This window comes from Symsagittifera roscoffensis, chromosome 3, assembly GCF_963678635.1.
Source record: "Symsagittifera roscoffensis chromosome 3, txSymRosc1.1, whole genome shotgun sequence".
Lineage (NCBI taxonomy): Eukaryota > Metazoa > Xenacoelomorpha > Acoela > Convolutidae > Symsagittifera > Symsagittifera roscoffensis.
The window spans coordinates 9912999-9938094 of record NC_087064.1 but is presented as its reverse complement, the minus strand read 5'-3'; the positions used below and the strand labels follow the sequence as shown (position 1 = coordinate 9938094).

At 36.0% G+C, this 25096-nt stretch overlaps 3 protein-coding genes across 3 annotated transcripts in view; 1 reads left to right on the top strand and 2 right to left on the bottom strand.

Annotated features, from left to right (window-relative positions):
- The window catches only part of LOC134842921 (slender lobes-like protein), a 305507-nt gene extending 284757 nt beyond the window's left edge, over nucleotides 1–20750 (bottom strand). Inside the window, exon 1 of the mRNA XM_063859451.1 lies at nucleotides 20741–20750. The gene's annotated coding sequence lies outside the window, so the exon portion shown is untranslated. The remainder of the gene's footprint in view (nucleotides 1–20740) is intronic.
- LOC134841308 (serine-threonine kinase receptor-associated protein-like) lies at nucleotides 1027–6998 on the top strand. The gene is made up of 6 exons (XM_063857203.1): nucleotides 1027–1157; nucleotides 3837–4023; nucleotides 4446–4672; nucleotides 4977–5241; nucleotides 5533–5894; nucleotides 6369–6998. The coding sequence occupies exons 1-6, from the start codon at nucleotides 1034–1036 to the stop codon at nucleotides 6503–6505; spliced, it is 1302 nt and encodes a 433-aa protein (XP_063713273.1). The 5' UTR covers nucleotides 1027–1033; the 3' UTR covers nucleotides 6506–6998.
- Nucleotides 14224–19151, bottom strand: LOC134842922 (uncharacterized). The gene is made up of 9 exons (XM_063859452.1): nucleotides 18958–19151; nucleotides 18514–18711; nucleotides 17821–18002; nucleotides 17171–17301; nucleotides 16744–16842; nucleotides 16212–16349; nucleotides 15912–15972; nucleotides 15344–15451; nucleotides 14224–14451 (listed from the first exon to the last, which is right to left on the bottom strand). Exons 2-9 carry the CDS (start codon nucleotides 18645–18647, stop codon nucleotides 14297–14299), a joined length of 1008 nt encoding a protein of 335 aa, XP_063715522.1. The 5' UTR covers nucleotides 18648–18711; nucleotides 18958–19151; the 3' UTR covers nucleotides 14224–14296.
- Nucleotides 20751–25096: the final 4346 nt, after the last annotated feature.

Here is a 25096-nt window from a genome sequence, read left to right as displayed (position 1 = left end):
GCTATCGACTGAGACTCTGGTTTGAGAAAAAATTTGGTGGATAGTCAAATTTGGCGGATAGCCCTTTTCAAATTTTCTCTTTGATCCCAAGTACCAGTTTTTTTTGGTTTGTCATAAATTGATTTTGTTGGGTAATTCTTCTGTCTCTAGATTATAATATAGTCCGAATTTTGCGACCTTGTTTTTTGGTCTTCCGAGATAAATACTTCGAAATTAAAAAACAGCGCACGTATCTAGCAGTTTGGATTTTAGTTCAGGAAAAGTGTTTATGCATGATTATTCAGGAAATATACATGATTGTTCATATTCTTTCTGATTTTGAATAAAGATTAGTCAAATTAACGGTTGATGCATTGACTTTAACTTAACCTCATAGTACAATGGAAAGCTCTAGAAGTCATTGTGATTGCTAGCAGAGAATGAGCGCATTGTCAACTAACTCTTTGAATCAGGAAATATTTGTAAGAACACCTTCGATTTGCTTTGAAGACATGTCTACCAGTAGCCGTTCTAACTCGTGCACTCAAAATTTAAGTCGCGCTGAACTAGATTCGGGCATCGAGTCCAGGGCTAAGAATCCAAACAGTGAAGAAAGTAAGTCAACAATGAACAATTTACTATTCTCTCACCAAACGCAGTTTTTTTGGTTCTCTACTTATTTTTTTATTCTTAGCACTCGAAATTCGCAGGTAATTTTCGATACTCAATGTTTCACAATAGCGCCCCCTCCCCATAAAACAAAAACCTTGCTGTGGTGTTATGGTACTATTTATTTTGTTAATTGTGAGGGAATAAAGTCCAAAAAGTCCTTTAAAAACTACCTAGGTCTTTAGTGCTCTAAGAATTAATCAAAAAGTGATAGGAAGCAGAACGGAAAAGAAGTTCGTAATTAATGGGACCCGAAAGCGTCACTATATCAAGTCCTGAACGAAAGCAGTTGTTAAGTATGAGGTGAAAACTTCTTATATTGCCTCCTTGTTATATAAAGCTAAGATGCGGATAAATGTCTTTGCAATTTTCAGATCCAACAGCAATGGCTTCTTTAAACGATTTGAGGCAGACTGCTTTGACCTGTAGAGGTCACACTCGACCTGTGACCTATTTGGCATTCAGTGACGTCACGGCTGACGGATACTTCTTGGCCAGTGCGTGCAAAGGTAAGTGAGCAGTCTTTTTAGTTTCAAAACACATCGGAGCTCTCCTCCGTCTCCTGTTTTTTACGGATTAATTGAGCGATCTTCCCCGTAAGGAACATTTGAGGTTTCTCCCCCAGTCAAAACGGCCCAAAACTAGGGCTTTATCAAATCAACGCGAGAAGGGAGTTGGTGTGTAGTTAGCATGCAGACAATCGATTGATTGAAGTTTGTTTTTATTAGTGTCGAGAAAAAACTTGAAAAAAAAATCTAGTTTTCTTTGTTTTTCATTTTTTGTTTGGGCGATCATTGCCTGGAAGAAAGCAAGTTACCAGGGCTGAACTTGGTATTTAAAGACCTAAATTATTCCCTTCGGAAATTTAAAAACGAAGTAATTGCACACTTTTCATTTATAACAGAAAAATAGCCGGCTGAATATAGGATTAATTGGGTCATTTTTTTTACTCTCAGACTAATGTTTAAGTTATGATGTGAATTTGGTGTTCCACAAGCGTTGGATAATCTGGCATCTGCTTTAAATAATTGAACTAAATTTAATTGGTGGTAAACATGCTTACCGATTGCATACAGACAGCATACAAGTACCTGCGTTGGATAATCTGGCATCTGTTTTAAATAGCGTTGGATAATCTGGCATCTGCTTTAAATAATTGAACTAAATTCAATTGGTTGTAAACATGCTTACCGATTGCATGCAGACAGCATACAAGTACCTATTGAGCGATCCCCCACCCATGCGAAAATGGGGGGATCGCTCAATTGATCCTTTTTTACTTGTTTTTAATTGTTACTCTTGCGATAAACAAGGGTTTTGGAATCGGGTTCTAGACTTTTCCCATTAACAAATTTGTTTACAGATTTCAGCATGCATGCAGTTTACAACTTTCATGCAGTATGTGCGTCTATTTGCCATCACTGGTCTATCTCCCACTGTGCGCCCTTATTAGTGTTTTCCAATAAACTCGCATTTCATTTTTTTAAATATTATTTCTCTGGTATTTTTTGAATTTTTGACTTCTAATCCGACCAAAAATAAACCGAAATCGACGAAAATTCAAAAAATACCAAAGAACTATCATTAAAAACATTTGTAATACGAATTTAATGGAAAAACACTTATAAGGAAGCACAGTGGGAGTAATGGACCAATGATGGCAAATAGACGCACATACTGCATGAATGCTGTGTACTGCATGCATGCATGCTGAAATCTGTGAACAATGTAGCTGGATTGTGAAAACAAAGCGGAAACTAAGCCGGCAAAAAATAAACCTAAAGCGACGTTTCCGCTTTGTTCTTACCATCCAACTACATCGCCTATTTGAATTTATCTCTGCTGTTTTTTTTTTGCATTTTTTAAAATCTTGTCATCTTTTGTATTGGAAACATGTTTTTTATGCTCACCTTAGGATTGCAAAAATGCTAAAAATTTTAATAGTAATTATAGTTTAAGTTTTTCATGACAACAGTTTTTTCTTTTTTTTTCGGCTTAATAAGTTTCGGCCTATATATTAGGCTTATCGGCCTCATATTGCGTCTTTCGACGAGCGAAAAAATTGGATCTCTGTGTGTCTGTGTTTTGAGGGCCAGGGGGTTTAATAACTTCTTATTCGTCTAAAACTTTTTTGAATTTTTGTTCAGCTTTTTTTCCTTTTTTTGGACTTTTCCTTGTTTTTTGAGTGTGAGAGGGACTTAATAATTTTTCAAGTCTTAAGTCTTGTTGATTTTTTTTCGGCTTTAAGGGTTTCTGCCAAGGTATTTTCGGTTTTGTAACGGCTGGGTAAATTATCTTCCGATTCTTATTATATTGTGTCGGCATGTTTTGTTTCAAAACTAGCCTAATTCATTATGATAGATCTAGTTTTCTGAGATTTTCGATTTTTTTAAACTTTTTGTTGTATCTCAAGTGGTGCGAAGCTCAGCTTCGAATCTGTGAAAACTTTCGCTCACCAGGGTCAGATTATTAAAAGAGTAAGCATACGGATTAGATGGGCTATGTCAAACATATTTTGGTAATTTTTCTCTCCCACTTTGAGTTTGTTCTGAAATTCGTTTACAGAGACCTATTTAAATTGACTTTTGATGTTCTAAATTGCAATAAAACGTGAAATCGTGAACAAGTCAACATATTTTAACAACCCATACCTTATAAAACTACTCGTTAACATAATCAAATTGATGCCAGGTGGAAGAAAAAGGAAGAAAAGCCCTAATCGGTGGTCAATAAAAGTGTCCAAATTAAATGCAATTTTGATGATTTTTGATACAATCAGGTTTATTTGGTGTCCATCGAAAAAATGTTTTTTTTTTTTAAAAAAAAGTTTTTACTGAAGAATCTTAAAGCTTTTAGTTTCAACTATGAAATATCATAACTTGAAAACATGAATGGTTGATAATTATATATTGTAAAAGCATACTATACAATATGAATCTAGCATTTCGCTTTTAAGAAAATCTTTTTTTAATCAAATTTTTGCAATGATAGATAGGTGTTCGTGGAACAATCTGTGATTGGTGCACAGCAACCGGCTACGCTAGTTTTGTTTTCATCTTTATAGTTAATGACAAACTGTTGGCATTATTTGTGAGCAGTTTTACATTAATAAACTACGTTCAGATTCGTTGACCGAAAAAGATTTTGCCAACAATTTGCAATTGAATATGTTTTTGTTTTTTATTTAGATGGACGAGCGATGTTGCGACTGGGTTCAACTGGAGACTGGATCGGGACCCTGGAGAAGCACAAGGGGGCAGTGTGGTCCATTGCTCTGAACTCACTCGCCACTCGGGCAGTGACTGCCTCTGCTGACCACACTGTGAAGATATGGGACTTGCTGAATGGAAACGAAATCCACCAACTTGATCACAAGTAGATTCAATTGATCAGCTATCTTATTCTAAACTGAGATCAATCAAAATTGCCAAAACATCCAAAGCACATCCCACAGTAGAAGCAATGCAAACCAAGTGCCTTTGCTTTTTTCGTTCCCCACGTTTTTGAAATAAAACTTGGACTAATTATCATTTTTTTTGAACATACGAACCTTGTAGAACCTTTGATTGCACCATGAAACAGGTTTAAACAACATTATAGCTCTCTTCATACATGCCAATCATTTTGTTTCGCATTGATTTGTTTGAGCTGAGCTAAAGTGTGTTACTTAGTTTCAAGACTTTCTCATGTTTTGTAGTATATGAAGACGGAAAAAGATGAATTATTTCCATTGTTGGGCTCAAACAAAATTTTAATTGTTTTTTTTCCATGGATGAAAGGTTTGTATTTGCATTCAGGGGCATCGTGAAGTCAGTTGCGATGTCGAAGAATTCAAACCGGGTGATAACGTGCGGCCAGGACAAAAATATCTTGATGTACCGTCTGGATCGCATCACTCAGTCCAGCCCGGAGGAGTTTGAGGGTCCTGAGGTTGGTTCGCGTCATGTGATCTATGGACCCTCGGAAAGGGAGATTTATGTTGCAAGCGAGGACGGCGGACTCACCTTGACCGATCTTAGAACTGGTTAGTTGAAGTTCTTTTGAAAATACGCATTTTTTTAAATGATGGACGAGTTTGCAGTCGAAAGTTGTGCCCTTCATTAAAAAACAACCATTAGCGTTCAATTAATCTGCAGCTAAATTCTTCTTTTTTTCTAATTGACGGCAAAATTTTTGACAATTTTTGAGCGTCCGATTCTTCGAACCGTTGAATTTTTATATGCCAAAGTTATTAAAAATGCCTTCGATTGATCTTCAGTTAATTTTTATGATTTCAACATAAAATTATCGATAAATTTTTGATTGTATCGGCTACATTTTTTGCTCAGGAAGTATTGTGTCGACACACACGTTTCCTGACGTCATCAAGGACATGCGCTTCAACCCTGCCAAGAACAGTCTGTTGTTGTGCCACGGACTCCAGGCGGATGAGTGGGACATCCGGACAACATCAGTGTCGAAGAGCTTCAAAGTGAATTCAGGAGTGCTAAGTGGAGATTATCACCCAACCGAGAACATAGTCACTTTGGGTTGCGATGACCACAAGCTCTACAAATACTCCTCCTTCGACACCGAGAACTTCGAAATCAGTCGGTTCGATAAGTTATTAAAGTTGATAAACGAAATTGGTTTTTAAACTTTTCGAATTTTGATAAATATTTTTGAAAGTGGTCATAAATGGTATGCGTATTTGGGTTTTCAAAGTTCCCTGGGAAATTGAATCCGGCATTTTAGCAAAACATTCAGCAAAAGACCGCGAAATACTACTGGTTTTTATTGGACTTTTTAAGTTTGATGTTAATCAACGAGAAGTAGTTAGAGATGATTGATCGACAAAGCTAATTCAAAATGGTGATCCGGTGATTCGAGTTTTTGTCTTTTCAGAGGTCATTTTGGACCAATTCATGCCGTTCGATACTCGCCGGACGGAGAACTTATCGCCAGCGGATCGGAAGACGGCACTGTGCGTCTTTGGCAACACAACGTCGGCAAAACTTATGGACTGTGGAAGGGCGTGTTCAACGGTACACTGCCTTCGAGCTATGCAATAAGCGGAACCACCCGCTACAACAGCGCAGCGCCACCGTTCGTGCCGTCGGGACTGGTGACCGGCGGGGCGGTTGACGAGGCATTCTGCGAGGAGGACGAAGAAGCAGATATCTCGAACAGTATTTCGCTGCCAGATAAGGACTCGCAGAATAACGAGGATACTCTGAATGATCAAGTGGTTGGAGCTGATAAACTGGGTAAGTTTTGAATGAGCATTTGAGTTGTCCGTAATGGGTTTAATTAAATAATATGCAACTAACACTGAATTAGTATTAATATTTGTTGAAAAAGTTAACTGCCGATGTAGGAATAGCTACAGAGAATTTTATGTCAATAAAAATGATGCAAGAGTCAATCAAAACTGTGTCATGTGAAAGATAGACGTTGAAATCAAATCCTATGATCTGGTGAAAAAGATAATGAAGTTCACGACTTGAAAACTACTTCATAGAAACCTCGTAGATTATCAAATGTGGTATTTTTTTAAAGTCTTATTTGTCGTTTTGTTGCGCGTATCAAAAAAAACTGTCGAGAAAAACAGGATTTTTCCTTTTTTAAACTAGAATGGTCTTGTTGGCTTATTTTTATCTCTAAATATTTTTCATTTTTCAATGGTCGGAACATTCTGTGCTACTTGCACAGTAGTCTGTGTATCGTTGTTTCTGTTTCAGCTGCAGGCGACAATGATAAGGAATCGGACGAGGCGAAGAAAGATGCGCCGAGTGCTTTCGGAGATGTGCCTTCAGCTGAGAAAGATAAAGATGTCGCGGCTGAAAAAGACAAGAATGAAAAAGAAAACACTGCTTAGCCTGTCCGGACTCGTGATGAAGAAAACGTATTAAATGTTGATTTACACAAACAATTGCCAGTTTTTTGTTGTTTTACTGCTTATTTAAAGTCACAGCCCAGCTCTGACATGAAATTATTTCAAAAGTGAGTTAATTTGACCTAAATTTGAATTTTTGGCTAAAGCCTTAACGTAAAGCTACACTCATTTATTTATTGTAGCTCTACAAATCATTTACATGCAAAGTTCTCACTTTGTTAATTTGACCTTTGTTTTTCTGTTAATATTTGTAGCGTGCAGTCTAAAGGTAGCTTGAGTTTCAGCAGGTGTTTGATTGACCTTCAAAAGGAACTTCCGTGGGTTACTTGCCATTGATGGAGTGATAACTAGTTGTATTCCAGTTTATAAATATAACTTTAAAAATTCTCAACCAAACGAGGTGCTATGTAAATTAGATGATCTACTCCTTTGATATTTTATTGCCTCGCAAATTATAAATTGAATTCAATTTTGTCGCGGGAGTTTTAAACAGTAATTTGTATAGACAGAGCAAATCATCTGGTACTTTTTTTGGGTTGATGTACCATGCGAGTTTTCACTTGTCTAGGTTGTTTTTTTGAAAGGAAAAAATGTAAATTTAATTTTTTTTTCAATTAAAGTCTATGAATTGGCGTTGTAACTTTTTACTTAGAATTCATTTGTTAAATGGAAGGCAAATTTCGCTCTACCATAACATGTGCCTCTTTGATCCAGTTTTCTCAAACTGGGTTAAGTTTATCAAAGAAGTATCCATCATATAATTATTGGAGTACAAAGAGCATTAGTTTGATGTCGATTATGAAAAATTGAAATTACATTTTAGAGCATTACTAAAAACTTTCAAAAGAATTAGTCAGCATTTTCTGGTCGACGAGTTTTTTTTACAAGCACTTAATAACATTTTCCGAGCGTGGGAGAAAAGTACTCGTATTTTACTTTCAAAGTTTTAAATTTCAAATTCTCAGCCGAATTAAAGTTACTTTTTTTTATCAAGTTATCTCTATTACACATGTCTGTTTTACACCTGTCTGTTGGCTCGATTTAAGTTGAAGCTGTTTAGTACTTACTGGGTTTTCTGTGCGGGAATCTGTAATTTTTGTATTTTCCGTGAGTAACAAGTATATTGTAAAAGAATAACGCCTTGTTAGGAGTAATGAACGTAGTGAGTACTCTTATATAGGTCTTCGCCATTTTTTTTCAGAAAGTCTTAAAATTTGTTCAATCAATTTTGATTTTTCGCGGTTTGACTTGTGACTTCTGGTCAAGTTCAGTGCTTTTCCATAAATAAAAGGAAGGCAACCTCGACTATTGAACAGCAGAAGTGTAAAGGCCACGAAAAACATGATCGACTTCTAACATGGAAAATGGAAATTAATTATCAGATTTCCCAGAGAAAGAAAAGTTTCACCTATTCAAATTTTCTCAAATTGGGTTAATTTTAGCAAAAACGTGTCCATTATAAAGTGTTCCACAAATTCAAAGAGCTTTATGGCCAACTATTTTTTTCTTTGAAACTCAACAATTGGCTATGTTTACACAAGCAAAGCTTGTGATAGTATGAATTATCTTTTTTTTCAGCCTAAGTCGCAAATATTGTTGCGACAAAAATTGTTCTTTCTGAAAGCGTTTTTTTAAATCATTAACCAGCTATTAAATACAGGCAAGGCTAAGGATATTAACACAGACTGTGTTACACTTGCGCAGCGAGAGTTTTAGTATGAACCGTTTTTTTTCCCTACCTAAGTCGCAAATATTGGTGCCACTTTTGAAGCACCTTTACAGCTTTTCATAGCATGGGCTTTGACATTCGAATAGTAATAAGTTAACACAGTTGATGCATGTTTAATTCATCAAATATTTTTTTGAAATGCATAAATTATATTTAATGTGACTATGCTTTGCGATTTGTTGCATGCAAAGTTAGTGTGGATGCCTTCAGTTTAACATAATCCAAATTATTACTTGAAAAATTGAATCTGTTTGTATTTGGTGTCACTTTTGCTGAATGGCATTGGCAATTTTTTTAGCATAAAAAGCAGCTTTATTCGTGACTAGTGTGGGTAAGTTGTTAAGCTTGCGTGGCTGAGTTGATAGTGTGTGAGACTCAAGATATCTTGATTGCAGTATGAAAATAATTTTAATTCGAATCAAGTTTTGTTCCAACTGAAGAAATACAATATTTACGCTGGGTTTGTATTATTTGGCTCAATTTTTGGCGATCGCAATGTTAGTTTTGACCAAAGTTTTTTTACACCACTTAGAAACTCTGGTGGTTTAAAAATGGCCATTTTGCCATCCTTTGGAGCAACTTTTGCTCGCTGTGAAAGTTTCTTTTATGTTGCTGAAATTGTAATGCCATTCATTTAATTTATGCGTGACGATTTATTCCGCAATACAAAATGCTTCCAAATTGAATTCAGGCAAACTACACTACTGATTTAAATCAACCGGACAAATTGAACAAAATTATAGTTTCTGAACGGTTTTTTGTATTAAGTTGGTGTTTTTGACAAAAATTATCTTAACAAAGATCCTTGATAATTTATCAAGGTTGATGTGGTGCAATTAAATTTTCGAGCTTCGAACCAAAAGTTTTTGGTTCCTTTCAGTAAAACAAAAATTACACCAAAAGCACAAGGTCAACTGATGAGTAAATTGAATGTAGCCTAATATGTAGCCTTTTTATCTTACTAAGCCGGCAAAAATAAGTAGACGAACATACAAAAATCTAAACTAGACGAAAACTTTCAAATTGCAAAAAAAGCGTCTTCATTAGATTTTTGACTGTCTGCTTATTTTTGCCGGCTTAAATCCCAAAGAAAGGAGTTTTCGGAAATTTTTGATTTTTTTTTTGCAATTGGAAAGCTCTTTGTGATAATTTTAATGATGCAGGTAATTTTGATCCACAAGTTTTTTTTTTTTTTGTGATTTTCATAAATTTATATGACAAAAACAATTTTTTTAGTTTTACTTTTTTTCTTTCAATTGATTTTATTCACAGTAATTCGTTTTTGTATCGCAAGTGGTGCGAAGCTCAGTTTCGCTTTTGTGTCCCAATATGCGAAAAACCCGTCTAATGTTTCCCCTTTTCAACTTCTCACCTTAATTTAAATCAACCGGCTCACTGATCGTAAATGTTTCATATTACTGGAACTTTCTCGCATGAGGCTTGATCTTTACCTTTACCAGTAACTAATCGATACCGATTACCAGAAAGTGCTAATATTCAGGGCTTTGCCCTACTGTACAATTATTTTTGTTCCTTCTAGGATCGAATAAAATAAATTCACTGTATTACTCGATAGTAAAAACAACAGCAAACAACCCGATATGTTTTACGCACATAATTTTAGAGCAGGAAACATTTGTTTTAGTTTTTTTTTGCGAGGAAACTGATTCAAAGCGTAAAATCCTCGAAATTCTGAGTAAAAAACGTGAGAATTGTTTTTCAAACACAAGGGAACTGTTATCCTTGCACTGATGGAACTGATTGTCTAAATTCCTTGAACTTCCTAGGCTACTCTACCTCTTAGTGTATGGTAAATGACAGTGCTTGGTCCGGTAATAGTAAAATTAAACTGGGAAGTTTTTGTTCAAACCACTCAATTTGTAGATGAGTCATTATGTTTTTTTGCGGGAAAGTATTAGCATGTTTTTAAAACTAACTCAGAAGATATAAATTCTGTTTTGTGAAATATTTGTCAGAGAATGAACACATGATTAATGCAGACAGAATAGACAAAATCAGAATAAGTAAATTTCAGGACCATTTTGTTCTACATTTTTTGAAAATGAGGAACTGAAAAACAAAGGTTCAGCGCTGTATGTGTTTTATTTTATTGAAACCACGCTAGTTAAAATGGAGTGTTTTTTTTTCAACTGATAACAAACAAAAAAGGTCAAGCGTTTGAGTCGCCAAGTTAACTGGTGTGTAAAACTTTGCTTCATGAGAAAAAATTTAAAGATGACGTTAACTAATTTTGAACAACAACATTTTTCCTGCAGAATTATTGATAGAAAAATTTTGTTTAATGAAACAAAAATGCTCTAGCAAACGAAAACCAGAAAAAAAACCATGCAAAAACATAACATGTCGTTTAACAAAACATCGAATTGAAGTGAGTATTGAACAGGTAAATGGAATTTATTAATCAAAGTTTCCCGTTGCTAGAATATGTGCCAAGTAATGGTGTGGTTTAGCTAAAAAAAAAGAGATTTATCAAAAAAATCAGTATCAAACCGAATTTAGTAACTGTTTTATCCATTTACATGACCAAACACCTGCTAAGAAAAGTTCTGGGGGTTGAATTAAATATGTTATCGATAACGTTTATATTTACCTAGTTTTTAAATTTTTGAATAATTGTTTAGAGACCTGCCTGGATTGCCTTAGTCTGAGAGCTTGCCTGGGGGTTTTTGAAACCAATATAATTTTTCTATGAAATTTTGAACATGGCGGGCGGTGAAAATTTTTATAGCATTATGCTTATTGCTACAAAAACTAGCATTTAGTTAAATAAAAACGTATAGCTTAAATAAAAACGTATAATTTCAAAAAAAAAGTATTGCAAATTGAGAATTTATTGATAACAGCTAGAAAAATGCCTTAACAATGATAAAACATGATAGAACGATACCAGGCAGCAAAAACAATTGTCAGTTAGATTGAGTATTATATCATGTTGATTTACTTGAGAAGTGATCTGAAATTTTTCGAGTACAGAATTTTCCTTTTTCATCCAATTTCGAGCGAGTAAAGCAAGCGATTAACGTTAAATTAACTAAGTTTCATTCTAAATTAAACAAGATTTCTAGTTTTAATTTAGAACTTTTCCAGCGCAAAATTTTAAAAACATCTTTTAAAAACAATTTTTATTTATCTTTTAATAAATGTGGTAAGAACATTCTGTGCTAGTTCACAGAAACCGGCTATCCTTGCTAACAGTTTGTACTCAGAATCGTGTTGGAAGGGCTTTGATTAGATATCACAATTGGTGCTCTGCAAAATTCTCCCGAGTAAAAAATAACTGTGCGAACAGTGCCATCGCAGTCCGTAGAAACTTTGTAGTCGTGAAGTGGTCAAAACGGCAAAATATATTCAAAGTTGAAATTTTAGTTACTTTTTGCGACATAATAAGTTTTTCTTCTAAATAAGTTTTTTTTTTGCAAACGATATATACGGTTTCTCTATTAACAAAAATGGTGAATGAAAAGTTTTTCATGTATCTTTTGTGACCATGAATTATTTTTCAACGCAGTTTAATCAGGAAATTTGTCGTGGCGGAGACAAGTAATTTAAATGCAATTTTTTGGCATTTAGCAATTATATCTGACAGACAAACCACAGCTGGCAGAATGGTCAATGATATTTCGGATCTCAGTAGTTGCAGTTCAATAGATTTTTTGTAGGCAATCGTTGTTTTGTAAGCATTGTTTGGCGCATTAGTTTTGTAAGCACTCATTAATCAAATATACCTCATTAATAGCAGCATCAATTTGTTTTTTTTGTCCGGGAGTTTTTAAGGATTGAAGTCTCAAAGATTGCGTTGATTTTTCCAATTAATTACTTAATGTACGTTTTTTCTCTGTTTGTTATGGCTTTGATTGGTGTGGCAAGAGATGCAAAATGAAACACACTAATTACATTTTGTTATTTCGATTCGTTTTACTTCGACTGAAAAACTAGCTTCAAAATTTTTCCAAGTTTACAGTAATTGTTTTAACATAATTTTCATGGAAAGACCAATTTATAACTTCTGTTACTGAAAGTTAAAATAATAGATTTCATATGGTTTTATATGGGTTAAAATAATATGGTTTCATATGGGTTAAAATAATAGATTTTGGTTAATGCTTTTATTTATTCTACCTGTTTTCAGTGCCACACTTATTAGCAAATAATTTTTTCACATTTTTGTTATAATGCGAACGGATATCTGTTTACGATCAAAACAAAATTTTCCGACAGGAAGCTGTCAGATTTAAGAACTTAACAAACATTAGGACTGCCAACTGTGAAAGCAATTTTGTTATTTGTTGCAAGAAAATTTAGATACTCGTTAACAAGTATGGTCCGTTAAAAACACGATTTAGAAGTATGGTTCCGTAAAACTACCAATGGTTGCATGTTAAAGTCAGACATAGAAGTTTTTAAAGGTAGTGTCTAAGTATTTTCAATGCTTTGCTTTTTTTGATAATTCCATTCAAAAAACATAAATGTGGCTAGCCCAATAAAGAAATATTTACATTTTTTGTTTTTGTCCATTTGAAGTGCTTTATTAATATTTCAAGTGGTCTGGCGGCAACACACTTCTAAACAAGCTTTTAAATGGGAGTCATCGCTACGGCGGGACCGAAGGCCGTTCAATAAGCAGAATGGTCTAAGAGCAGAACGGGTCCAAGCAGATGGAGTCCAATAAAACAGAAAAACTTTAAATTTTATACGCTAACCGGTGAATTAAGTATCAGAATTGTCAACTTTACCAAAGCAAAAAACATTTCATGCATAATTTGAGTAGTTTAATTGAGATTTTCCTTTCAAAAAATTATTAAGAAGCTTGATGAAAACATTCCATTCATGCAAAGTTTATTCATTTTTTTTTGTTTTATTGACGATTCTAATAATTTTTAATGAATTACGTCAATTAAAGTTTATAGTTTTCTATTTTTTTCTGCTCTTAGAACATTCAGCTTATTGCTCCGCCTCTGGCGGTACTATACTTTTAAATGAGTACAAAATTTAGAACCAAAAAGTTAAAAGCGTCAAACACTTAATTGAATTTTAATGATTTAATTTTTTTTTATTCGAGCTGATCTAATTTTTTAAACTAAAATCTGCGATGCTTCGATCACTTCAACTGCTTTCGTTGGAACTGTCTGATTCCGAGGTAAACCTTCTAGCACTAGCAATCTGTTTCAACGCTCAAAGCTGAAGTTTTCTTAATAGTTTTTCTTCTGTCATTTAGCTTTTTTTTGCTGAAAATTTGCGATCCTCTGAGCAATATTGCATTCAAAAACATTTACGAACATTTGGTTATACATTTACGAACTCTAATTTTCTTTATTTTTTTTCTACTGAAAAAAGTATTAGGCTGAAACCATTTCGATAAGTGGTACAAGAAGTTAACGCCATTGGTTGTGATGTATCTATCACAAGAGGGGCTGTTCTCATAATGGAAGACCGAATAATTGAAAAATTTCAACAATTCTAACCGTTAGACGCTCCTATTTGCTAAATGGTCTGTCTTAGCACAAGATCAAAATTAGCAGAAAATTTTTTTGGCAATAAAGCCAAGTTTTGCTTGTAATTGACCTCTCTTTTTTCGGAAACAATGAGCTTCAGTTAAAAAGGTCCCAATGCTTTTGACTCAAAATGATTAATTCAAGATTTCGTCAGTTTTTTTAAATGAAATCTTTCGTTGAACAAAAATTAGGACTGAAGCACTAAAATTGCGTTCATTTTGATACTTCTCGATAGCTCAGTCCAATAAAAACTCATACATTAACGCTTATTTCAAGAATCCGCTGGCGATAGCAGGTTTAGGAATGCAAAACTAATTTTTGCCTTAAAATGAACGTTTGTCAACTTGCATACCCAATAACATTTCGCAAAGCAATGATCAAAAAAGCTCCACAAATTTGTCAACCACTGTTGCAATTTTAGATGTTAAATAAAAAACAGCTGTATAAATTTAAAGAACTTTTTCATTTAAAAAAGATTTAATTGCATCAGCTGCAAGATATAGTGTTTTATTATAGTATTTTCATCTGGGGTCAAAACTGTTCACTGTCGTCGTCAAAAAACTGAGCCGCTTCCATAGGGTTCACGTTTTCATCACTGTAGAATGCGTCTCTCTCCTGGTGTTGATGGGCTGTCTTCTTGTTGCGAGAGAACCGTCTGAGAGGGTCAACTACGCGAGACTGATTTTCTAGAAAAAATGAGGTGTTTCAGTGGTTTGAAATGATGCCATTCATGGAGACTAATAACATGTACCCCCTGAAAATGCGGAGGACTTTTGTAAAAGGGTCTTTCTTTCCTATAATTTCCATGCAACCTTAAGTACAAGTACTACAAATAAAAGTCAGATCGGTTCTAGTTATCATATAAGAGCTTTTTCAGTTATTATTTAATTGATCTTCATAAAAGTTCTTTAAAAAATTTTCTGTATCGATAAAAACTTGACTTTTTTATATTAAATTTGAATTAAAACTTGTTTTTTTTTGCTTTTCAGTCGATTTTAGTGTAAAGGTTCACCCTTAATATTGAATCAATATTGAATTGAATTTGAATTTGATGCAGATAAAATTTTGACACACATCATTTTGATCAAACAGGTTTAATAAATCTACATCAGGACTGCTATACAGGTAATTCAACCTTTCGAGTAGCATCCCTTTAGGTACCTAGAAACAAACGGTAGGGCACTGAAATTAGGAGTTACCGATGGTAAAACAGCGAAAACATACTTTCATTGTCTATTATGTAAAGCCTACTGATTTTTTTAAAGAAAGACTTGAACCCAACTTCAGTCATTACGTTAAGGTTAGGGCTGAGAGCTGGCAAAATTAACAAACCCTTAGAGTTAGATCGCGTTTTCATGGTTGAAGTTTTATCTCTAATCAAGAATTTCAAAGGTGACTCATTTCTTAGTTGTCGAAAGGTTTCGTGAAAAATCTGAACAAAAAATAAATCAAAAACGGTGTGATATGTTCGTAATATGTTCGTAATATAAGCTAAAATTGCTAAAACTTGATTATCACAAGCTGGTACAGCCAGTGGTATTTTTTGAATAGTAAATATTTTGGTTGAAGAATGTCGACCATTTTCATCCTCGCTGCCATAGGTGGAGTCATGATGGGCAGACCCCTTCCTCCTCTCTATTTCATCTCTTCCTTCCCCCTGCTCCTCGGACAACACTCGCACGGGGGCTGAAACAACTTCAGGTTATTTTTCTTTTCATCTCCACCTGTGAATTTTTACAAGTGAATGAGTGTTAACATAGTTCGATTGTTACGAAAGTTGACATGCGGACTAATTAGGTCATGACAAGCATGTTTGGTGCTTTATACGTAAGCTTGTAAAAACGCTCATTAGACCATATAAAAAATCTCATTGGGGGGGGGGTGTTGGTAGGACTAAAGCCTTTTTTGCCTATCTTCATGTTATTTAGTTAATGTCAGATAGGTGACAAAATCTTCATAGTTCAACAATCGTTAACAAAATTGAGTCAACTGATAGCTTTGTCTTAGTTATTGCCATATTCGTGGCAAAATTGGTAAGCTTGAGCACCTTAAATGATCGGAAAACAGTGTTTTTGGTTTATCCGTTTTTTTGCCGCTGCGCGATATCGCAAACTTTAAGAAGCAAAAAGTTTGTTAAGTAACTTACTGCTTGTTGAAATGAGCGATCGGTTGTTGGGGGCCGCTACTTCGCTTGATGGACTTCCATTCTGAAACATTCAATACACAGTAACATCACTAAAAGAGGGAATCGCTTTTTTCAGAAGAACCGAATGTCCAAAAATTATGGTAGCAAACCAGAATTCAATATTCAAAAGTCTCAAAAAAGGCAGAATAATAAAAAAAAACTTCAGTTTTGTTTTGCTTAAAAAATTATGGCTGGTTAAAATTTTTTGCGCATTCCGTCTGTCATGAGAATAGCCGGTTAAAATCGTCTGGTGATCCCAACCTTGTCTGGCGATCTGGAAATGTCCAGTGGAGGCACAACTTCGCTTCTTTGTCCTCCGGCGTCACTAGAGGAATCTTCAGATAATTTCGACGACTTCAGCTTCAACTTTCGTCGCTTTTTCTTGCCTGCAATCGAGTTCTGAAAAAGTGCTTTTTGTTAATTCTAAGTCAAGGAATTACAGTTTTTTGCATTGTCATAGCCGTCCAAAAACTGCTCAAAACTGGCGCAAACATTATCAGCAAATGTCGACAAAATTTTCACTATTTTTGAAACCACCCCCATCGGGAAAATTCAAAATCAGCTCCTGATGACTTAATACATCTTCATCTACTTACAACATGCAAGTAGTCATATTTTGGGCTCTTTCTTACATCATGTATTGGCTGGCATGCATTTTTTAAAGGATTTTGTATAGAATGTCATTAAGTGAGCTTCACTGGGCTAATTCCCACTAACTAACCCCCCTCCCCCCACCCACCCACCCCGAGCTAGTAAAATTAGGGAGGGGGGCTATAGCCTTTTCTCTGCTCACCAGTTCATTCTGTCGCCTGTCATCTGCTAGCTGCTGCTTCTTCTTAATGCTACTCTGCAAATCATCCGCATCTGTTGATTTGCGCATCGTTTTCTCTCTCTGAAAAGCAACGCAGAAATACTTTTTTATATAATCAACAAAACGAGTTTTATTGGGTTATTTGACTGAAAAATGTTAGTATTGGTTGTCTTTTTTTATGAATCAAGTTCATTTTTCAAGCTCTGCAAGCAAAACTTTTTAGAAGTTTGTCATCAAATTATTGAATTTTTTGGAGCGCAGCGTCCCTTAAAATTTGGCAAATAATGGTTTTCCAAAAAATTTTACTGTTGGATGTCATCAAACAGTATCAAAGGAACTTGACGATCCCCCGCCCCTCCTGCCAAAAAACGCCCTTGCCGATAAGCATGTTTGGATTTCGTTAACTCACAATGAGTGGGGGCAGTCTGCCGACGGGCTTCACATCCGCTGAGTCCCCGAAGTCGAAAGTGAAGGCGACGGAACTCTGCGTCTGTTTCACGTCTTTGCTACTCTCGCTCTCCTTCGCGTCAGAGGCCATGGCTGAAAATACAAATCCTTTTCTAACACGAATAGCCGTTTGCTGTGCAAATAGCACATCGGGCCGAGGTAGTTGACTTACGCTGTGACCAATGAACAGAATGTCCATAACCACCATCGAACAGAAAAAATGCTGTAAAAAACTCAAAAAACTATTCAAGAAAACAATATTTTTTCTCAGAAAAAAATTTCATTTTCGTTTTGGGCCGTTTTCTTGGTTAGAACGAATAAATTGAAACTGAGCTCTAAATTAGATAAAATAGTAAAAACGATTTTTTCGAACTCTGGTAAGTTCTTGAAAGGCGACTAAAAATGATTCAATATGGTTCAGAAATTTCAGATAATATGATTCAAAATTTTGAGCTTCTCGATGCCGCCTTAAGATTTTTTAACGTACTTAAACCGCAAAAAAAACGCTACCTAAGCCATAGTTCCTTCCCACCGGTTGGTGAATGGTCAGAACAAAAACAATGGTGTTTGAACAAATTGATTTTTTACAAATTGAAAAAAATTGATAATTACCATTCACGTCTAGTTTAGGCAATATCCGGTTTGGCTGAGTGGCTTCATCTTGTTCGGGCACTGTGGTCAAGTTGGAACTCTTCCGGGTTGTCAAGGGGGCAAGGGGGGCTACGTGGTCTCCCCCTCCCCCTCCGATCGCAGGCAGGGGACGCCTTTCATCCAGTGGGTTGCTGCCTTTGCCCCTTAAACATGGCAGTATATGTCAGTTGGAGGATCTTTTAGAGTTTCCCACCATTTCGTAAATTTACATTAAGGTGTCTGAAAATCGTTTCACCCGCAATTTACATAAGGAAAAATTGGTTCAAGTACGTTCACTGAGTTCGCACTGAAATGTCTTGGAATAATTTATTATAGCAAAAATCGTTTTTCAGCAAAAATCAGGGAGCTGGGCAATTAAAAAATAGCTTGTAAGTTTTGCCAATACCATTAACAATTAATCAATCTTTGAATCTTCATCTCAATTTCTCGGTTTTGCAGCAATGTCAATGTTGATAGATGAATTCAATTATGAAAGTGAATATCGTAAATAATTAGCTATGAAATTATTTACGTTTGAGCTTTGCACAGGTTTGAGGTTTACCTTTGATGTTATATAATAGTTCTGATGCGCATGAGGTTTGCATACGTTGGGTGCTTTTTTGGATAGGACCTTACTCACCGTGTGAGTCACCAATGAGTCATTTTTAAACTGACCTGGCGTGTATTGCTAGAGGAGGGGTAATGGGTGGGTGCGCATGTGGTGTAGTTGTCGCGGCCCCTGGATGGGCTCTGGGGGTGACTGCGGGCTGCACTGCTATCGTGTTCCCTTTAGATGGAGCACAACCCATCGTGCTCAACCTTCTTTCCTGCTCAACCTTCTACACTAAGCACTGGTGCTAAACGCGAACTAATCTAAATACATTTGAAAAAAAAAACAATTTTTTGACATTACTCAAAAATTAAAACTTAAATTTGGTTCTAGATAAAGACAAATTAATCGACCAAAAAAGTCAACAAAATCTTGAAAATACTTTTGAAAATCCAGATTGCTCCTAAGACTTTGCCCTGATTTAACAGACTAGTGATGAAACTAAATTTCGGCTAAACAATCGAAGAAAAACATTGTCTGGCAGGCTAAGTAAAAATTAGATGACTCACCAAGTTCAATTGAATTTACTTGAATGCAGAAAAAAAAGCTTCTGAGACTTTGAACACCGAAGACTCTAGTTTGATTGATAAATGAATTCTTTTGTATTACACGTATAAAATGCATTAGTAAAACAATGAAGTTCTAGATTTGAAAATATTTTAGCACGAAAAAATGGCAGCGTTGTTGTTCACTGTTTATTACTTTAAAAAATTAGAGTAGCCAAAACAAACGTAATGTAAAAACAATCATGGTATTATCATTACGCTAAATAGCCAAAAAAAGCTAATGGTATGAATGAACAATGATTTGAAACTTTCGATCAAATGTATATGAAAAAGGAGAAAAATTGCTCTTAAAACAAAATTTCGAAAGAGTTTAAAACGTAAAGGTATATTTCTTTTTCTAAAACTAGAGGTTGGGATAGGATTAAAGGCACCTGTTTTTGGCAGTACAAGAATTGAAAAATAGCCAGACGGAAAAGGTTTAGTGGCTGAACGGGAACAAGTGTTTTTTTAATATCCTTACTTTTGCTGGTTATAAAAATGCTACTGAAACACTTTAGCTTGTTTTTTTCCTATCCGCTAGCAACGGATACAAATCTCTGGGAAATGTATAAAATTTTTAGATATCTTTGTAACCCTCTGTATTATAAAAGTCATCTGGCGAGATGTTCAACAACTGGCGAGCCGCACCTTCAAATTTTGACGTATTATAATTTCAAATAATTGTGTGACGCATTGTATCAAGAAATTTAAAATTTGTAGCAAAACATTGAAAAATAAAAAGCTGCGAAAAATGCAAATCCGATAATGTAAAATCAAAAGCAAGTCAAATAGAAATAAGCAATTCGCTTCTTAACTATAAAATTCGTTCAAGGTTTTAGCACCATCTGACTCAAGTTGTGGCTGTTAACAGGTTCCAATCATTCAGCAGTAAATCAAGAGTCATTACCAAGAACTGAACTCAATTTAACATAAACTTATATGTATAGCATTCCCTGTTACACAGTTCTGTTTGAAGTGCAAATTGAAAAAATTAATTACTGTAATTAAAATAAATTGAGTCTTTAGACCTAAGCAATTGCCCCTTCTCTGAGCCCAAAAGTTTCGCTCAAGAGTTATAGACCATTTCGGTCTAGTGCATTTGTTTTCCCTTTCTTACTTTTTCCGCGCTTCCCCCTTTTTCACCCCTTCATTAGTAACGTTATCGATCATTATGGCCCCAATATTTGACACCGCGTTCCGGTTCCTTGAGTTTTTTCGCGAGCTTGTTTTGTCCTGCTTTTTGAAATCTTGATTGAAAAAGGATTCTAACCTTTGTTTTAGCGGTCGGTCCGCCTTTATACTCTCTTCTTTCTCCTTCGGTCTTGCTGCGTCGCCGCTCACCCGTGGGTTTTTCTCATCCGATTCGTGCTGGGCTACTAAGTCCTTTTTCCCCGGCGCATTCCCTCTCGCCTCCCCCAGTGCATCCGTGTTTTCCCTCGGCGTTGCCGTATCGCCAATGCAAGATTTCGCTCCGCTAGACCCTGTCCACTCTATTTGGCCTTTTCGCACTACTCTACCTCGCAAGGCATCAACGCGGGCTCGCAATTGGATGCGGAATTGGAGTTTTCATCCTCCCACGTTTTTTGAAACCATACTCCGCCCCTAGTTGTCCATTTGCCTGATGTCGGGTTAAGTTTGAATTCTGCTTCTATTTTGCTGCGTAACTTTGCTATTGTAAGCAGGCTGGGCACATTTTGAGAACACCCTTCCTAGCGGTGACGCCATTTTTTTAAAGCGCAGACCAGTTATTTAATAAGATTGTGTGCTTAAACTCGCAGGCAACTTTTTTTTTGTAAAATTGATACCTGCTTTCTTGCTTCCTTTTTCGGAGGAACAACAGTTCCGATCTGCCGCTGGCCCGTCCTCTGGCCTTTGATTTTCCCCCACTTACCGCCTCGGTGGGCATTTCACCAGGTTCGCTGTCACCCGCAGTGGGTGAATTTTTTTTCCTGGTCGTATTTCACGTCAGATCTTGCGTTCCAGTTGGTCTTAGCAGGATGTGGCAATTTCTGTGCCTGAGGATCATCTTTGCCTAAGCACGCAACTTTTCTCGAATTACATTGTCTCAATTTGGTTGTTTTGGTGAAGGCTTTCAAGTCAAATTTTGTAACATCGTGTTGGCTTCTCTGCCAAAATAAGCCTAAAATAGGAAAATTTTATGTGTGGCTTTTGGTGCGAAACGTAAAGCTCAGAGGGCGCGCTCCACCATAAATTCTAGGCTACCATGATTTTACTCTTTTAAATGAGTAAGTACAAAATTCTTTAGGCTCCGTTTTAAACAATGAACACATCCAATTGCTCTCTGATCATTTACCTCCGAGAAAACTGTTTCGATGCCCTCGGCACTGCAAAAGCTTGTGATTGCCTTTGATTTGAAACAAGACCCTTGGCCTATGTAAATTTTCCCATAATTCATGATATATTTGGAGATGAATTTAAACACTTTATATGAATGAGATGCTGTATGTGTTGAATGTAATTTTAGTAAAAAGTTACCAAAAAGGGAATACGTGAACAAAAATGTATCTGTCCCTAATGACATCATTTTTTCCTTCGTGTACTTTTTCCTTCGATAACAACGAAAAATACCAACTGAATTTATCGTTAACATCAATCTCTATAAAATCTTCAGAACAAATTTTGTCTTGCATCAATCCACAGCAGTTGTGTCAAGACTGGAAACTTGAAATGAGTGAATCCAATAACTCATCTTTCGAAACCTGGAGAGGCAATGGCTTGGCTGGTTGCTTCCCTTTGGAGAGCACGCTCAGTGAAAAAAAAATCGACAAGGCTGCAGACCGAACGATTGCCGCAGACCTCCAGAGGACAATTTTCTGCCTCAGCCAATGTAGAGTGCAGGCAACCTTGAAGTTGAGGAGTCTTGTTTCGCCAAAAAAATCTCAGCGAGATGACATTTAGTGAGATCCACACTGTGGTATAAGGCTACTGCAGACCCAGATAATATGTGGTCTTTACTGAACGAGCACTCTTACTATCGATACTTCATAATCCAGGAGAGTCTGACGACGACTTTCTTGCAAGACTTTGTGAAGCTGCTCGGTATTGTGAGCTTTCGAAACTTAAGACACCGCTGATCTGAAAGACGATATGATACGAATGAAGTTCATCTCGGGACTAAGATCAGCAAACTCTAAACTCAAATTGTTGAGGCAAGTAGAGTTAAAACAGGCATAAGTCTCACTGAGGTGAAAACTGTTTTACACTTAAGCGATCAAACACAGCGTTTTGCTGGTACATCTGAGGCTAAAATTAAAGAAAAAAATCAATAATTTCTAAGTCAACCTTTGGAAAACCAGGGAAAAATAAAAAAAAGTGCAATGCCCTTATATCGGAATGTCCAAACTACGAAGTAAAAGTGCACGGGGATCATCCTTGCCCTTCAATGGGTAAGAAATGTAACTCATGTGATAAGATAGGACACTTTACAACAAAAGTGTTAAATTAAGTTAGGCAACATTAACGCAGGTAACAGTCGAACTATTAAGGACTAAACCATCATGCTGATAGGGGTCGGTTCTCAGAGGGGAATTAGAAAGCTCTGAGAACAGCAAGTGGGAATGTTTTCGCATCAAATCTCATCGGCATAGCCACCACATGCGGAAATGTCGTGATTGATTACACTGAGGTGAAAATACAAGTGAACACAGGTGCTGATTCAAAAACTAAATTAAAGGAGAAAAAGTGGCTGTTAAAAGCAACCTTGGTTCTCCAGCTCTTTGAGATGACTATGCAAAACGCCGAGGACTGACCTATTTGAACAACTTATGCAGTTCAAGGCAAGCATATTGGCGTGTCATTGCTTCTTCAGGGCAACTACCCCTCGCTCGACTCCTGCAACCAGAAGCTCAATTTTCTGGAAACAAGCAGTGGTTCCACAAATCAGACCTTAAAAACCCAAGGAAAAAGACTGGATGACAATTAACTTTTACAAAAACTAAGCTAAACTCTATTGCTCTCAAGCTTTAACTCAATTGACTCTCTCTCAGATTTAAATTGGTCAAACTTTTGACATAATTTGACAATTTGTCGGCAGTTTTATGAATTTTACCTCAATTTCCAAGCATCAAGTTTTTTAGACTTACAAGACTCAAAGTTAGCATTTTTCAGGAGATGATGGATGACAAAACAACAAAATTTAATAGCTTTTCTGTCATCCCGCCACAAGCCAATTACCCTATTAAAAATTCTTTTTGATTTAGGGTGCGTTTTTATGAATTTTGAACCAAAGTTTTTAATCCACCGCGAATTGATTGTTTGATCTTTTGATAAAAGAGTTTTATGCTTTAAGCTTCACGCCAAGTGAGCATACGAAATCAAGCTTGTACGCTTTGTTTGCTACAAACAAGTAGACAAAATGTGGGTTAAATACTGTGCTTACAATTGTATTTTACTTCATGCACGTTGTCAGGCATTGCTTTTTATTTCAAGCATCGCTTTGATCAGTTTGGTCAAATGCGGTATCCATTTTGAAACTGAATGCCACTTCATCGACCGGCTATCGTGTTTATAACTCCTCTGATTAGCAAATTGCAATATATTGTTAGCTTCGATCCTCTGATGAGATATTCAATTTTGCGTGGGCTGCTTCGTCCTGGGCTATTATGTCTTCTAGCTACTTTGGAGTGGGATAACCTGGCGGGGAAAGAAAGCTGACAAACAATATGTCTCGAAACTGTCAATAGAACTGATTTCATGAAAAACACAATTTTTCGTCACAGTTTTTTAATCAACTTTGAGGATTTTTGATTTTTCTTATCACTTTTATAAAAAAGTCTAAAGCTGGTAAAATCAGGGGCGGATTTAGGGGGCGGGCGGACGCCCCCCCTCAGGGATTCGACCCCCTGCCGACCCAAAGGGTCCCCCCTTTGGTACTTTTTAAAAAATCCATTTTTGCCGACCGACCCTAAAATTTTTCTAAAGGCGCCATCGGCGCCAATATATACTAACTTTGAGGGGGAGCGCGCGCCAAAAAAACGCAATTTTTTTGTCAAAATTTTTCAAAAAGTGCCTAAAAACGGCTTTTTTGACCTGTTTTTTCAAAAATTTGCCTGCGGCGCAGAAAATTTGGCAAAAACAGGGACCTTTTAATGCTTTAGAAGAGCTCGGAAAATCAATTTGGTCGACCTAAAAAAAAAAGGGCGTCAAAATTTTCGAAAATCCGCCCCCCCTCGAAAAAATCCTGGATCCGCCCCTGGGTAAAATGCTTAAGATAAAAATACAAAATTTGTTTGAAAAAAAAATGTGATTCTAATAATTGTTTTTTCTTCTGATACAAATTTAATTAAGTGATGTAACTTTGGTCATACAATTTGAAACCGCATTCAATTTAAACATTCAAACAAGCATTTTCAGGCGTTTTCATATAAATTATGAAAAAAAATTTTTTAGGTTAATCATAAAATACGTTTTGAAAACAGATTGCAACCTCTACAGCTTTAATATGAAGATCGAAATCACGGCGAGAAATTTCTCTTCCAGGGCGGTCCCCCTCGATTCACACATTTTTTGGAAAAATTCAGCAAGCAAACAGTTCAATTCTGGAAAACAGGGTCGAGTTTTTCCAGAAGTGAACTGTTTTGTTTTATACCCTGTCTTAGCTCGAATATTGAAACCATCTTGTTTTGCACTCTTCGAAGCAACGCAAATATCAAGTACATAATCATTCCAAACTTAGCTGAGGCAAACCCGCTTCGCCAATTGTTTGCCGTCCAGAAGCACCTAAATCCATTAATGTCTAAAACGATAGGCGAGTTCAAAAGTTGCAGAGTGACCGTTTTGACAAATTAGTAGCGTTTAAAACTGAGCAGATTGAACATGTCCTTTTGGAGCGGAAATTTAGGGTCTTCTAGAACTTTCCTAATGGAAGTTGGATGATTTTTCGTGTTGAAAATTTTTTTGAACTTCGAAATTTTCCAACGAATCTTTTTAATTTTGAGGGTCTGGTTAACTCCAAAAACGTGATTATTTGTTGAATTTAATTTAAAGTTGCCTAAAGGTAGCTTGTTTTGGACATTCTCTGGAAACAATTGCATGCGGCGCACAAATTTAGAATTGTGGGAAACTAAATAGCCAACATAAAAGA